The sequence below is a fragment of the Lepidochelys kempii genome, chromosome 6, assembly GCF_965140285.1.
Source record: "Lepidochelys kempii isolate rLepKem1 chromosome 6, rLepKem1.hap1, whole genome shotgun sequence".
In the NCBI taxonomy this organism is placed as follows: Eukaryota; Metazoa; Chordata; order Testudines; family Cheloniidae; genus Lepidochelys; species Lepidochelys kempii.
Genome location: NC_136385.1, coordinates 76125990 through 76139020, shown reverse-complemented (window position 1 = coordinate 76139020; position 13031 = coordinate 76125990). Strand labels below are relative to the sequence as shown.

General features: G+C 40.7%; 1 protein-coding gene across 13 annotated transcripts in view; it reads left to right on the top strand.

Moving 5' to 3' along the window:
* RYR3 (ryanodine receptor 3) overlaps positions 1–13031 on the top strand; it is a 581512-nt gene that overhangs the window by 431864 nt on the left and 136617 nt on the right. For all 13 annotated transcript variants that reach the window (XR_012159473.2, XM_073348839.2, XM_073348831.2 and 10 more), the window contains 3 exons: positions 3775–3905; positions 5486–5806; positions 7191–7431. Coding sequence is in view for 12 of the 13 variants with exons in the window: in XM_073348839.2 (XP_073204940.1) it covers positions 3775–3905; positions 5486–5806; positions 7191–7431 (693 nt within the window). In the remaining variant the exon portion in view is untranslated. The remainder of the gene's footprint in view (positions 1–3774; positions 3906–5485; positions 5807–7190; positions 7432–13031) is intronic.

The following is a 13031-nucleotide window of genomic DNA, read 5'->3' as shown; positions in this document are numbered from 1 at the left end:
AGAAGTTCTTAGTTATGTACCAAGAAAGAAAGAGTCTGATGGATACACTCTTGGATTATTTTTCTTTTCCCTCTCTTTCTGCTAGGAATGCAACCATAAAACTTCAGTGCAAACTTAGTCTGCAAGTGTATACAGTAGGCTGGTAATGCGGGTAAGCAAAGGGCTAGATCCACAAAGGGACTTAGTCATTATAATGCTGAGCATGGCAGTGCCTATCTTTTAGGTGCCTTGACACCCAGTGGAATTCACAGCCATGAATTAAGCACCCCGGTTCACAATACACTGCATGGAGAGAGTTAGGCTTCTATGAATCGGATTCACAAATGCCAGCTCACTTAGTAGGAAATTCTGAGGAGAGATCTGTGGCCTAACCCCCTGCCTCCAATGGGCTTAAGCACCTGTTGCAGCTTGGGATTCACAGCTGTGAATCCTCTCCTGGAGTTAAGCATTTAAACCTTTTCTTTCGCAAGCTAGAGGAGGAGGATGGGTAGTGGTGGGGGAGCCTCCCCCACTACATTCACACTCTTATCATTTTTAGCCCAGGGGTAAGATCACTCTCCCAGGATGTAGGAGACCTGGATTTTAGTACAGTAACTCCCCATTTAACATCCTCTAGCTTATCATTGTTTCGATCTTACGTCCCTGCTCCATTACAGAACATGTTCATTGAAAGTTGTACAATGCTCCGCTATGTCATTTGGCCACCTGCTTTGTACACGGCTGGCAGCCCCCGCATCAGCTCCCCTACACCTCCCCCCAGCGCCTCCTGCCCACTGGCGGACCCTGCAGATTAGCACCTTCCCCCTGGTTTGCAACATTCAGGAAGCGGGAGGGATGGGGGAGGAGCGAGGACGCAGCACGCAGGCTCCCCCTCCCTCGTGAACGCCACCAACCAGCTGACTGCTGCAGGCAGAAGGCAGGGGAGGGAGGAGGAGGCTGCACGCTGCGACCTTGCTCCTCCCCCCTCCCTCCCCTGCCTCTTGCCTGTGGCAGTCAGCTGGTTTGCGGCGTTGTGGAGATAGATGGCAAGAGAGAGATCACTTGATCATTACCTGTTAGGTTCATTCCCTCTGGGGCACCTGGCGTTGGCCACTGTCAGTAGACAGGATACTGGGCTGGATGGACCTTTGGTCTGACCCAGTATGGCCATTCTTATGTTCTTATGCTTTAAAATGAGTAAAGGTTCAGGGAAGGCTCTTAGGTGCTTTCTTGCAGTTTACACATTCCTGGTAGTGATGCTGATGGGCTTTGTGAATGAACACTCATTTGCTAGTAAATGGACAAGGTAATCTCTTCATTTCACGTAGTCCACAAAATGCCAGTCAGACAGTATCTTTTAATATTTATGGCTATTGGATTTTATGAGGCAATTTATCCTAATGTCATGCATTGAAACAGAGTTTCCCATTTGTAGAGTATGTAATTACTGAGTTTTAAAAATTTTATTTCAGCATTAATCTGAACATCCTGCACCCATAGATTATGATAAAAGACATCTTCAGATCTTTGCTTCTGGTAAAACTGACAGAGAACAAATGTCTTCAAGATAAACAGATACTGCAGGAGCAATAAATAAACAAGTACATATAATCTGTTGAAAACTGGAAATGACCTGAGTCAGATATGACATCATATATAATGGAGAATTTTACAGACTTATCGTAAGGCTGATTTGGTTTTCTGTGGTGTCACTGGTATACAAGAGGGGGCAGGTGCCCTGTGCCACTTCTGCTCCCTTCTTTGCCCAAGGACTCTCCAGCAGAAGTTGTCACAAACCCTGAAGTGAACTTAGCTCTGGGTACCTAAATTGCAGCCACAAAATCTGTACTAAGGGATATTTGCACATGTAATTACCAGATTTGTGCACAGAAGTCCCTAGTTGTCTACAGAAATATGAATTTTGTACATGGAGTAGGTACATGTTTATGTTAGATAATCATGTTTTTATCTGAATTTGCTGATGATAGTTAACATTAAGGATCAGATTTACAGAGGGGCCTTAACCTCACTTGTATTTGTGCACACAAAGGTGGTTTCCATTGCTTATGTAAGTGCTGCCATTTGTGTGCACAGTTCATGGTCCATCTGTAGTTGCAGGCTGAATATTTAAAATGTGATAACTAACTACATGGACTTCTGATGCTATGTAAGCATTTTCTCCATGCATCAGAAGAGCAAAGCCAGCATGAGAACACTAATCACTAATACATACTGCATGTATATTTGAAAGAGATTTTTCATGTTTTGTAATCAGACCTATTACAGCTTCATTTTGACTATGGATGGCTTCCAGAAAAAATAATTTTTCAACCTTTAAGCTTGATATCACATGTCTGTCTTAGAAACAAGTTTCTTGGCCTCAATACAAGAAGGGCCATATGCCTGGTCATTTCAACAAACTGCCATGCTACTTTTAATTAATCTCATCCTTGCATCACCAGCAAACTGTTAATTAAATGTTGGTTATAAATTCTTTACTTAACCACTATAATTTCAGTAAATGTATGTTTGATGTTGGGCTAATTTTCTTCATTCAGTATCTGTCATTGTAAAATGTTTCTTCAGCTTACTTGTATTTGTTGATAGCATTTCACTTGCTTAATGTGACAACATCCCAGAATTCTTTGTACTGGATGATCCTACTTTTAGTTTAATACAAGGTGGAATTAATTGCTTTAGCTAGTCTACTGAAGGCCTTTCTAGCATGTGTGGCCTTGTGAGGCTGAGTGGTTACACTCCTGGGTACTCTTGATAGGTCAGTGTGATTCACATTAATGTTGGCTTATTCTTTAATGTTTTTTGAAGTTGGTCTCTTTCTCTTATATACTGAGAGAAAAATATATATCTAAATATTTTCAAGAGGGTCATCTTATGGCACACCTGAAATAGCTAATAATAAATCTTCTCATCTGCAAGACTGTGCTGTGAGCACATCTGTATGTTGGGGAAGGAAGACTAGGGAGCTGAAGTCAAATTAAATAAAGGAAATGGCAGCACAAAGCTATAGATACAGGTAAAATGTTCTATAGCTCTGGTCCTTTTTGCCATTTTTATGCTGCAAACATGTATGGCTTATTTTTGTAATGTAACTCAAGCCTTTCTATGGTGGATAACAAGGGACTTTACTACTCATAGAGCTAAACAAATATCCTGTTCACAGGGACAGGGAAACTTATTTGCACATTTTGTCAACAGTGCATCATTTTGCTGTCTCCACTGTCTGCAAGTGTGATCTTTACAAAACATCTTTCTCCAGTGCTGCTTTCAAGTGTAATTGCAGGCTTTACTTACAAACAGATTTACTCCTGTTTAGCTGACTTTTATGCGGTAATGTACATCAAGATTGTTATAGAAATGTATCAGGAGGTGGTGCTATTCAACAAATACCCTATGTATCACAATACTATTCTGAAATATTTCAGAATCCTTGGTTTGCAATCTAATTTATTAAGAGATTAAAATTATAATAATCAAATTCCTTTTCTTCAGGACAACAAACACTTGAAGAACAGTTTATTCACTTTTAATGTGAAGTGGCATTTATACTGGGTTTTCATACTGCTGTATTTTCCTGTTTCTTATCATGCATTATCATATACTGTAGGTATATTCATGTGAGAAACACAACCAGTTTCCCAAGAGTGGCAAATTAATTCATAATTTGATAAAATGGTAAATAAAATAAGAATAAAAATTGATAACTCTGTATAATGCATGCTGAACTTTAAGAAAGATTTTTCCTTTGAAATCACATTAATTATCTGTCACTTACAGACAGCGTCCAGCACTTGGTGAGTGCTTAGCATCCCTTGCAGCTGCCATTCCAGTAGCATTCCTTGAACCTTCTCTGAACAGTTACAACCCACTCTCTGTCTTCAACACAAAAACTGCTAGAGAGAGAGCCAGTAAGTACTGTACTTCAGAATATAATGTGCTGCACTTCAGACAGTGGGAAGAAATCTAAACAATGAGAAAAATAAAAGTGTGGTTGAGTAAATAACTCTCCTGCTCTTCCATTGCTTGCTATTTGGGCCCTTGCTACACTGTGGTTGAAGCTGGGCTGGCACAGCTTCCCTTACCTGTTTTTCTGAACATTGCATTTGGATTCTTTTTATAAAATTTTATACTTAGGGATTAGTCTAAGGGCACACCTGCACTACAAAATCTGAGTAGAGATACATTTGCCTGACACTGTTTGGTGCATCCAGGGCATAATGGGTTTGGGGGATTAGGGGGGCAAAGATTTGCCTGTATAAACAGAAAATAAAGTTTTTTTTATCCAGGATTAAGAAATCATATTGTGGCCTTCATCAGTATTTTTTGTGCCATTGTAGTTGGGAACCTGTGATGGACTCTGACCCCACCCATGTGGATCCCTAGCCAGATTGACAGTACAGGATTAGTTCCACATGATTTGTAGGGCTCCATTATCCCTGGCAGCATGACTGGCTCTCATGGCACACTCTGGCTCTCTTCACCTCAGTCAGTGATACATATGACATTTGCTGTCTGCCAAAATAAAGTCAATCAATTCCGACTGTTTCCCACAAAAATCCATCAATTCCCTATTGCTCTGCCTTCTCTTCAGACCAACACCCTTCCAAAACAAACAAAATCAAACAAACCCATCATGAAAGCAACTGCCTGTAGCTTCTGTACCTGGCAGCTATATCTAACAAAAGTAGCAATGGGGACAGGCAAGTTGTTCTGACATGTCCGGCAGTGGAGTAGGCTGGATGGTCAGTTGGTGAATTGGCTGTTAAAGTAGCAGGAGAGGGGAAAGCTGCACTGTGACAAACACATACAGATCATGTTTCTCAGCCACAAACTAATTTTTTTCACTGGTTACATTCAGCTGTTATTATTTAGTTCAAGTTTCTGTCTCCGAAATGTAACTGACTAATCTCATCTTTTCATGGAGAGTGGCAGCATGATCTAGTGAAGGAGATTGGGTCTGGGAGCTAAGAAAAAGTTAGTTCTAATCTCAGCTGTGACACTGAATCACTGGGCATATCACTTAACCTCTCTTTGCCTGTTTCCCCAACTGTAAAATGGGGATGATAGTATACTAACTCACAGGAGAGTTGTGAGTAGTTATTATTTGTCCAGCACTTTGAAAACGTAACATGCTAGATCAGCAGTATGGTCTAAATCCTCAGTCCTGCACCTAGCCCATGTAGCTGGGCTGGACACCAGCTAGCTCTATGGGGGTCGGAATCATCCCATCTAGCTTTCAGAGAGCTCCACAGCCACTTTATAATGACTAATGTACTACCTTGGTAAAATCGTGGCATTTGGGAGGGTCACATTCTCAACCCCCAAATCCTGTCACAGCCATGCACAGCAGAAGGGGCAGGATTCAATCCTAAATTACTTATTTTATTTAACCCCTAATTCTTTGTTTTTAAAACATTTAGACCTTGAAAACACACACACAAATACCATATTTAAATTAAACATTATTGTTTTCTACCCTAATATGCAGTTTTAGGTATGCCAGATACAGTTGAAGAGATGTGTCCAGATATCCCTCAGCTAGATGGATTAATGAAGGAAATTAATGATTTAGCAGAGTCTGGGGCCAGATACACTGAAATGCCCCACGTGATTGAGGTTACTTTACCTATGCTATGCAACTATTTATCGTACTGGTGGGAAAGAGGGTCTGAGAATATGCCTAAAAGTGCTGGACCCTGCTGTACAATGGTAACCTCTGAGCAACTCAGCATCATTCTGGGAAACATTCTGAAAATCATCAACAACAACCTGGGAATAGATGAAGCATCTTGGATGAAGAGAATTGCAGGTAGCTATACTAAATATAATTTTTTAAGTTTAATTGCATCTAACTATTTGCTATGACCATAGACGTAGTAGTATTTAATTTGTTTACTACCATTTACTTTACTGTTACGTAGTGATATGTAATAGCTAATAACAAGAAGAAATTCAGAATATTATGTTGTTACAAATAATATAAATATTATTAGGCGGAAGCAGTTTTGATTTTAAAAAGGTTTTATTTACATATATTTGGTGCCATCAAAAATGTGCCTAGTGCCACGCACAAATATAGGAAGATATAGTACATGAATCAAATTGCTGATAGCCTAGCAAGGCAAAAACACAAAAAGTGTGAGGAAAAGGGCCACAAAATAAATATGGTGTGAAGAATCCAATTAGAAGTCTACGTTCCAGATGACCATGCCACATCAAGGTGCTCTAGTTGACATCTCTACTGATATGGTCACGTATTGAATAACCAGAAAGACTGACTTTGCAGAAAAGTCCCAAAGAATTTAGTATATATTTATAGAAATTACTCTAAATTCTATAGAATTTAAAAGAGAATGTTATGCTTTCTTTAGGATTTTTTAATCATTTTATAGAATATAGGGGTATAATTTTCAAATCCATTAAATGATTCAGAAAGCCTGCAAAAGATTATAATTTTCTATTAAATTGTATAGAAATTTTGTCAGAAGGGTTAAGTATCCTTTCAGCTCTAGAGATGCTTCCTTCCAAGCAGTTCTGTGAATAATTCACTCCCTTTCACACACCATGGGAAACTCCATTGAAATCAATAAGAACTTTGCCAACTGATCAGAAAGCCCAGTGCTCACAAGATCTGGCCCTATATTCACTTAAGGAGGGAGTATTATGTAGTGTTTACAGCATGGTCTTTAGAAGCTCAAGAGACCTGCGTTATGTTGATAATTCTTCTATGAACTAGCTCTGTGACCTTGAGCAAGTTTATCCTCTCTGTTTCCCATCTGTGAAGGTGATGAAATAACAATAATGCTTAGCACGTCGACGGCTTTTTTCATGTTCAGGTTACTTTATACATGCTATCAAACTGAACTTCACAATATTTCTGACAGAAAAGTATTTGTATTATAACTCCAATTTTACACAAATTTGATAGTTTGAGTCAGAGAGGTGTGATTTACCAAAAGCCATAATTGAATTAGGTAACAAATCTAGGATTATAATTTATGCATTCCAGATTCCCAGTTATTTGTTGTTATCACTCTCTATATAACAACTACCTCACAAGGTTACAGTGATGCTTTCTTAATGGGTATAAGATGCTCCAAGATCACTGGATGAAAAAGTGCTATAGAAATAAAAAGCATTAGCATTAACAAGATTAAATTAATTGGGAATTACTTTTTTCTTTAAATGTGCAGTTTATGCTCAACCTATCATCAGCAAAGCCAGGCCTGATCTGTTGAAAACCCACTTTATTCCAACTCTGGAGAAACTAAAGAAGAAAGCTATAAAGATAGTAATGGAGGAGGAGCAACTAAGAGCAGACAGTAAAAGTGATACCCAAGAAGCAGAGCTACTCATTCTAGATGAGTTTGCAGTTCTTTGCCGAGACCTCTATGCCTTCTATCCAATGCTGATACGTTATGTAGACAACAACAGGTGAGAAACTATAGTATTAATAATTCAACAGATCAATTTACTTTGAATATATGGTTAAAAAAGATATTTCATAAAGAGTGCTATGAACTTAGTGGAATGCTAATAAATGAAGCTCTGAATATCATATGGGTCTTTAATTGTTAGAATGACATATTTTAAAATTTCACCTATGTAAAATTCTATTCACTTTATTTTTTCTTTGCATTTAAAATGTTTTCTAGGACTGTAACAGCAATAATAGCCAATGGGAGTGGCATTTCCAGACTGTTCATGTCAGATGAGATACAGCATCCAACAGTAGTTAAAGACAGTGATGTGCCACTCTAAAATCAAAGGGAGGGATTTAGATAATTTATCATATCTCTGATGGAGTCGCCCTCTGTGGATAGTGCCACATCATCTCCACCAGAGATTATACCTGAGACTCTGAAATCTTCTGGAAAGCATTTTTTAAATGTTTGGAATGGCCAAGATTTCAACAATCATTAAGTATTCTCATCTGCAAAAAGAAAAGGAGTACTTGTGGCACCTTAGAGACTAACAAATTTATTTGAGCATAAGTTTCATGAGCTACAGCTCACTTCATCGGATGCATTCAGTGGAAAATACAGTGGGGAGATTTATATACACAGAGAACATGAAACAATGGGTGTTACCATACACACTGTAACAAAAGTGATGGTAACACCCATTGTTTCATGTTCTCTATGTATATAAATCTCCCCACTGTATTTTCCACTGAATGCATCGGATGAAGTGAGCTGTAGCTCATGAAAGCTTATGCTCAAATAAATTTGTTAGTCTCTAAGGTGCCACAAGTACTCCCTTTCTTTTTAAGTATTCTAAATAATTTACTGGGGATGATACTCTTCAAGCATTCCACAAAAGACTTTAACCCCTTTCCCCATTTCACATTACAAAGTCTGAACGCTGCATTATTGTACATTATCAGTATATAATCAGTCTATTTTTCAGGAACAAATATAAATATGGCTGTACTTAACACACACACACATATATGTGTATGGGCTCACTAAAAGAAATTAATAGGCAGCAGGTTTAAAACAAACAAAAGGAAGTATTTCTTCACACAATGCACAGTCAACCCATGGAACTCTTAGCCAGAGGATGTTGTGAAGGCCAAGACTATAACAGGGTTCAAAAAAGAACTAGATAAATTCATGATGAATAGGTCCATCAATGGCTATTAACCAGGTTGGGCAGGGATGGTGTCCCTAGCCTCTGTTTGCCAAAAGCTGGGAATGAGCAACAGGGACTGGATCACCTCATGATTACCTGTTCTGTTCATTCCCTCTGAGGCACCTGACATTGGCCACTGTCGGAAGACAGGATACTGGGCTAGATGGACCTTTGGTCTGACCCAGTATGGCCATTCTTATGTTCTTATATATTGCAAAAACTGTGTTAAAAGAAGATTATTGTAATTAACTCTGAAACCTGTAATTACAATGTCAAGCACTCAGAAGTTTTGATATGCCAGTTTTAAGGTTGCATATGAAACCTTAATTTAGTCCCTTTGTGCATATGCATTCTGGTGCTTACATGATTGTGTTTTCCACAGGTCCCTGCCTCATTCATTGCACAGAATGGATGGTGTTCACATAATGAGCAGCTATTCAATATTTTGTTTTCTCTTCATTGGTCAGTGTGTGGCATCACTACTTATTTACTGTATACTCTTCAAGATCTGCTCTGAACATAATTGCTATGGCACACATCATTGTAATTTCTGAGTGCTTCACAAGAATTCACAACACTCCCATGAGGAGAGGAATAATTGGCATTATATAGCATATACCAGTTTCAGCTGTGAGTGCTCAGCACTTCTATAAATCAGATTCCAGAGTCTCAAGTCAGGTACCCAGAAAATGAGGAACACACACTTAATAGTTTGGTATAAGTGGTTACCTGGCATTACATAAGAAGTCTTTGGTAGAAGCAGGGACAGAATGCAGTTCTCCAGGGCAGCATTCCACTACCTTTGCCATGAGACTGTTTTCTTCTCTTCCTGGATTCCCAAGCTTCATTCTCTACAGACTAGAGCTGGCTAGAAACCAGCATTTCTCCTCTGAGGAAAGTTCTGATATTTAAAAAATATTCCAAAAAAGAATGAAAGTTTGAAATTTCTGTGGAATGGGAATTCCAATAATTTTGTTTAGAAACAGTCAAAATAACATTTTGTTTTGACATCTTTGATGTGTTCCCTGAGGCTCCCTGAGCTGTCAGGAGTCCTGGGAGTCAGGAAGCTCAGGGATCATGGAAGCCCTGGGAACTCCAGCTCTGAGGCAACGCCCCCTGGGCTGCCATGGATTCAGGAACGTGCACTACTTAGGAGCCAGCAAGTAGGGAGAAGACCAGGCAGGTTTAGAAATCTGCCTGGTTTCCACTGGAATTTAGTCTAACTTGTCACATTCCTTCAAAACATTTTGATGTTGATGAATCAACATTTTCTGATGGAAAAATCCATTCCATCAAAAAAATTCCAACCAGCTGTCCTACGCACCTTCCAACTTCCGCACCAAATGACACTTTACTACACAGCCCTGATTCAACCCCAGAGCAGATCCACCTTGTTCACTGAATGAGGCAGGGGTCCTCAGGAAAAAATGGTATGTGATAATGTAACTAAAGACCGTACCATAATGCATACAAACAAGGGGAATGACTTAAGGTTGTACAGGTCCTTGGGGATGTTAGAACTTCCCAAAGAAAAGGTCACCAGAATTTTTTTCACATTGCAAAACCATTTATTTTTCCTTAGCCTAGTTCTTGGAACTGGCTGAATTGTTTTTGCTGACATTTTCCAGAACAGTTTAGCCTGATGCAGACAGGTGGTATGGAAAATTGTAGCCTGATTAGTTTAGGTTTGGTAAAGTTCTAAGCAACTGCTAACAGGGTGTTATAATGGGAAGTGTCAGACAATCCCAGTAATAGGTGGGGCTACCAGCCATGCCTATAATACTTTTGCTACATGGTGCTGCCTCTGGTGGTGACAATTAGAGTGATTTGTTTGTTTAAATGAAAGAACATCTCTAATTCTATGGATCGCATATCTCTCAATACTGACCCTTTGATGCCGACCTTGACACCAGATGTGTCAGTACCCAGAGCCCTGGCATCAAGTATCTTGGTATCAGAAGCACCTCTATTCTGATCACCTTGGAACCCAGTACCTTAATACCAGCTATTTCAGTACCCAGCCTATATTCGGTACCAAGTCACTTATCTGTGAGCATGGTACCAGACTCATCTCTTCTTGAGCGATTGAAGATAGTGATATCCAAGACACCCAGCTTCTGAGTTATCAGAGGTCTGCCCAGTACTGACCTCTCCCTATAAGAGACTAGGCACTTCCAATAGAATGCTCCTCCTTTGGAGGAAATGAAATCCTTCTCCTCATCTTCATTTAGCCACAGGAGGGAGTCATCTCCCACCCATCCACCTTTCCCTCTTTGGGTAGCCCAAAAAATGTCAGGAAGGGATTCTTGAGAGGATTCTGAGAGGTAGCAGAAAGAGACCTGGGATTCATAGGGAGCATCCCTCCTGATACCAACTCAGTGTTCATAACCCTACTAACTATGGCCCTATGGGATGACCGAGGGAGTGCAGTCAAATTCTAGAATGCTTGCATCATCTGCCATTTCCACAGCTAGATCCCCCTCCTCAAAGAAGCAGTATAGGTCATTCCAGCCAGGTCAGATAGTACAGCCTGAGGTCCTGGACAGGCAGGAGGATGAAAGTGAAGAAGAGCCTCAAGTGCAAGGGGAAGAACAACCGGTCCCCAATGTGATCTCACCTGGATGAGGCTGTGAACCTTTCTATGTCTGCCTCAGTGGAGGACTTCAAGCTGTCCCAGAGACCCTGGATATACCAATGGAAGTGGTAAAGAAAAAAACACATAAACTCCAGGACATCTTACACTTTTCCACGCCCAGCAGGCTCATGATGGCCATAAATGAAGGACTGTGGGACCCTGCAAAAGATCCATGCTACATGCAAATGCCCATCCTTTCCACATCAAAGTGAGCTGACCGGAGGTATCAGATCCCTTCCATGAGATTTGAATAGTTTTATTCCCACGGGTTTACTTGGAGTGACTGCTGTCCAGAAAACATTAGAAGAGCAGGGATCTCCCAAATCTACACCCAGAGAGAAGGTCCTGAAGAAATGAGACCATCATCTCCTCTTGATGTTCTTTTTGAAGCTTGTGCACAAATTGAGACAACTTATCTCATTTTATATAATCATACTTAGAAAGAAGGACCTGATAATAAGCCACATGTTATTTGGAGTTTGGCTGATATGGCCAATGGGTCATGATCAATAGTTCAATGTGTAGTTGGCAGATGGTATCAAGCAGAGTGCCCCAGGGATCGGTCCTGGGGCCAGTTTTATTCAACATCTTCATTAATGATCTCAATGATGGGATGGATTACACCCTCTAAGCTGGGGGGAGAGGTAGATATGCTATAGGGTCCAGAGAGACCTAGACAAATTGGAGGATTGGGCCAAAAGAAATCTGATGAGGTTCAACAAGGACAAGTGCAAAGTCCTGCACTTAGGATGGAAGAATCCCATGCACTGCTACAGGCTGGGGACCGACTGGCTAAGCAGCAGTTCTGCAGAAAGGAACCTGGGGATTACAGTGGACGAGAAGTTGGATATGAGTCAACAGTGTGCCCTTGTTGCCAAGAAGGCTAACGGCACATTGGACTGCATTAGTAGGAGCATTGCCAGCAGATTGAGGGAAGTGATTATTCCCCTCTATTCGGCACTGGTGAGGCCACATCTGGAGTATTGGGTCAAGTTTTGCCCCCCTCCCGCCCCCCCACTACAGAAAGGATGTGGACAAATTGGAGAGAGTCCATCAGAGAGCAACGAAAATCATTTAGGGGGCTGGAGCACATGACTTATGAGGAGAGGCTGAGGGAACTGGGCTTATTTAGTCTGCGGAAGAGAAGAGTGAGGGGGCATTTGCTAGCAGCCTTCAGCTACCTGAAGGGGGGTTCCAAAGAGGATGGAGCTAAGCTGTTCTCAGTGGTGGCAGATGACAGAACAAGGAGAAATGGTCTCAAGTTGCAGTGTGGGAGGTCTAGGTTGGATTAGGAAACACTATTTCACTAGGCGCATGGTTAAGCACTGGAATGGGTTTCCTAGGGAGGTGGTGGAATCTCCATCCTTAGAGGTTTTTAAGGCTCGGGTTGACAAAGCCCTGGCTGGAATTATTTAGTTGGGGTTGGTCCTGCTTTGAGCAGGGGGTTGGACTAGATAATCTCCTGGGGTCCCTTCCAACTCTAATCTTCTATGATAAGTATAACATGCATAAATAGGTTGGTGCATTCCGAATTACATCACAACAGTGGCTCGGTACCTTCCTAGTCTTCAGAATACTTTGGCAGATCGACTCAGCACACACTTCTCAACAATAACTCATGGTCTGTCAAATATTAAGTCCTGCAGAACATCTTTCTTAAGTGGGAATTCCCAGAAGTAGACCTATTTGCCACACACCAGAACAAGAAGAGTCAAACATTTTGTTCCATTGGGGATTTCAGTCCAGGCTCCCTGGCCAGATATCT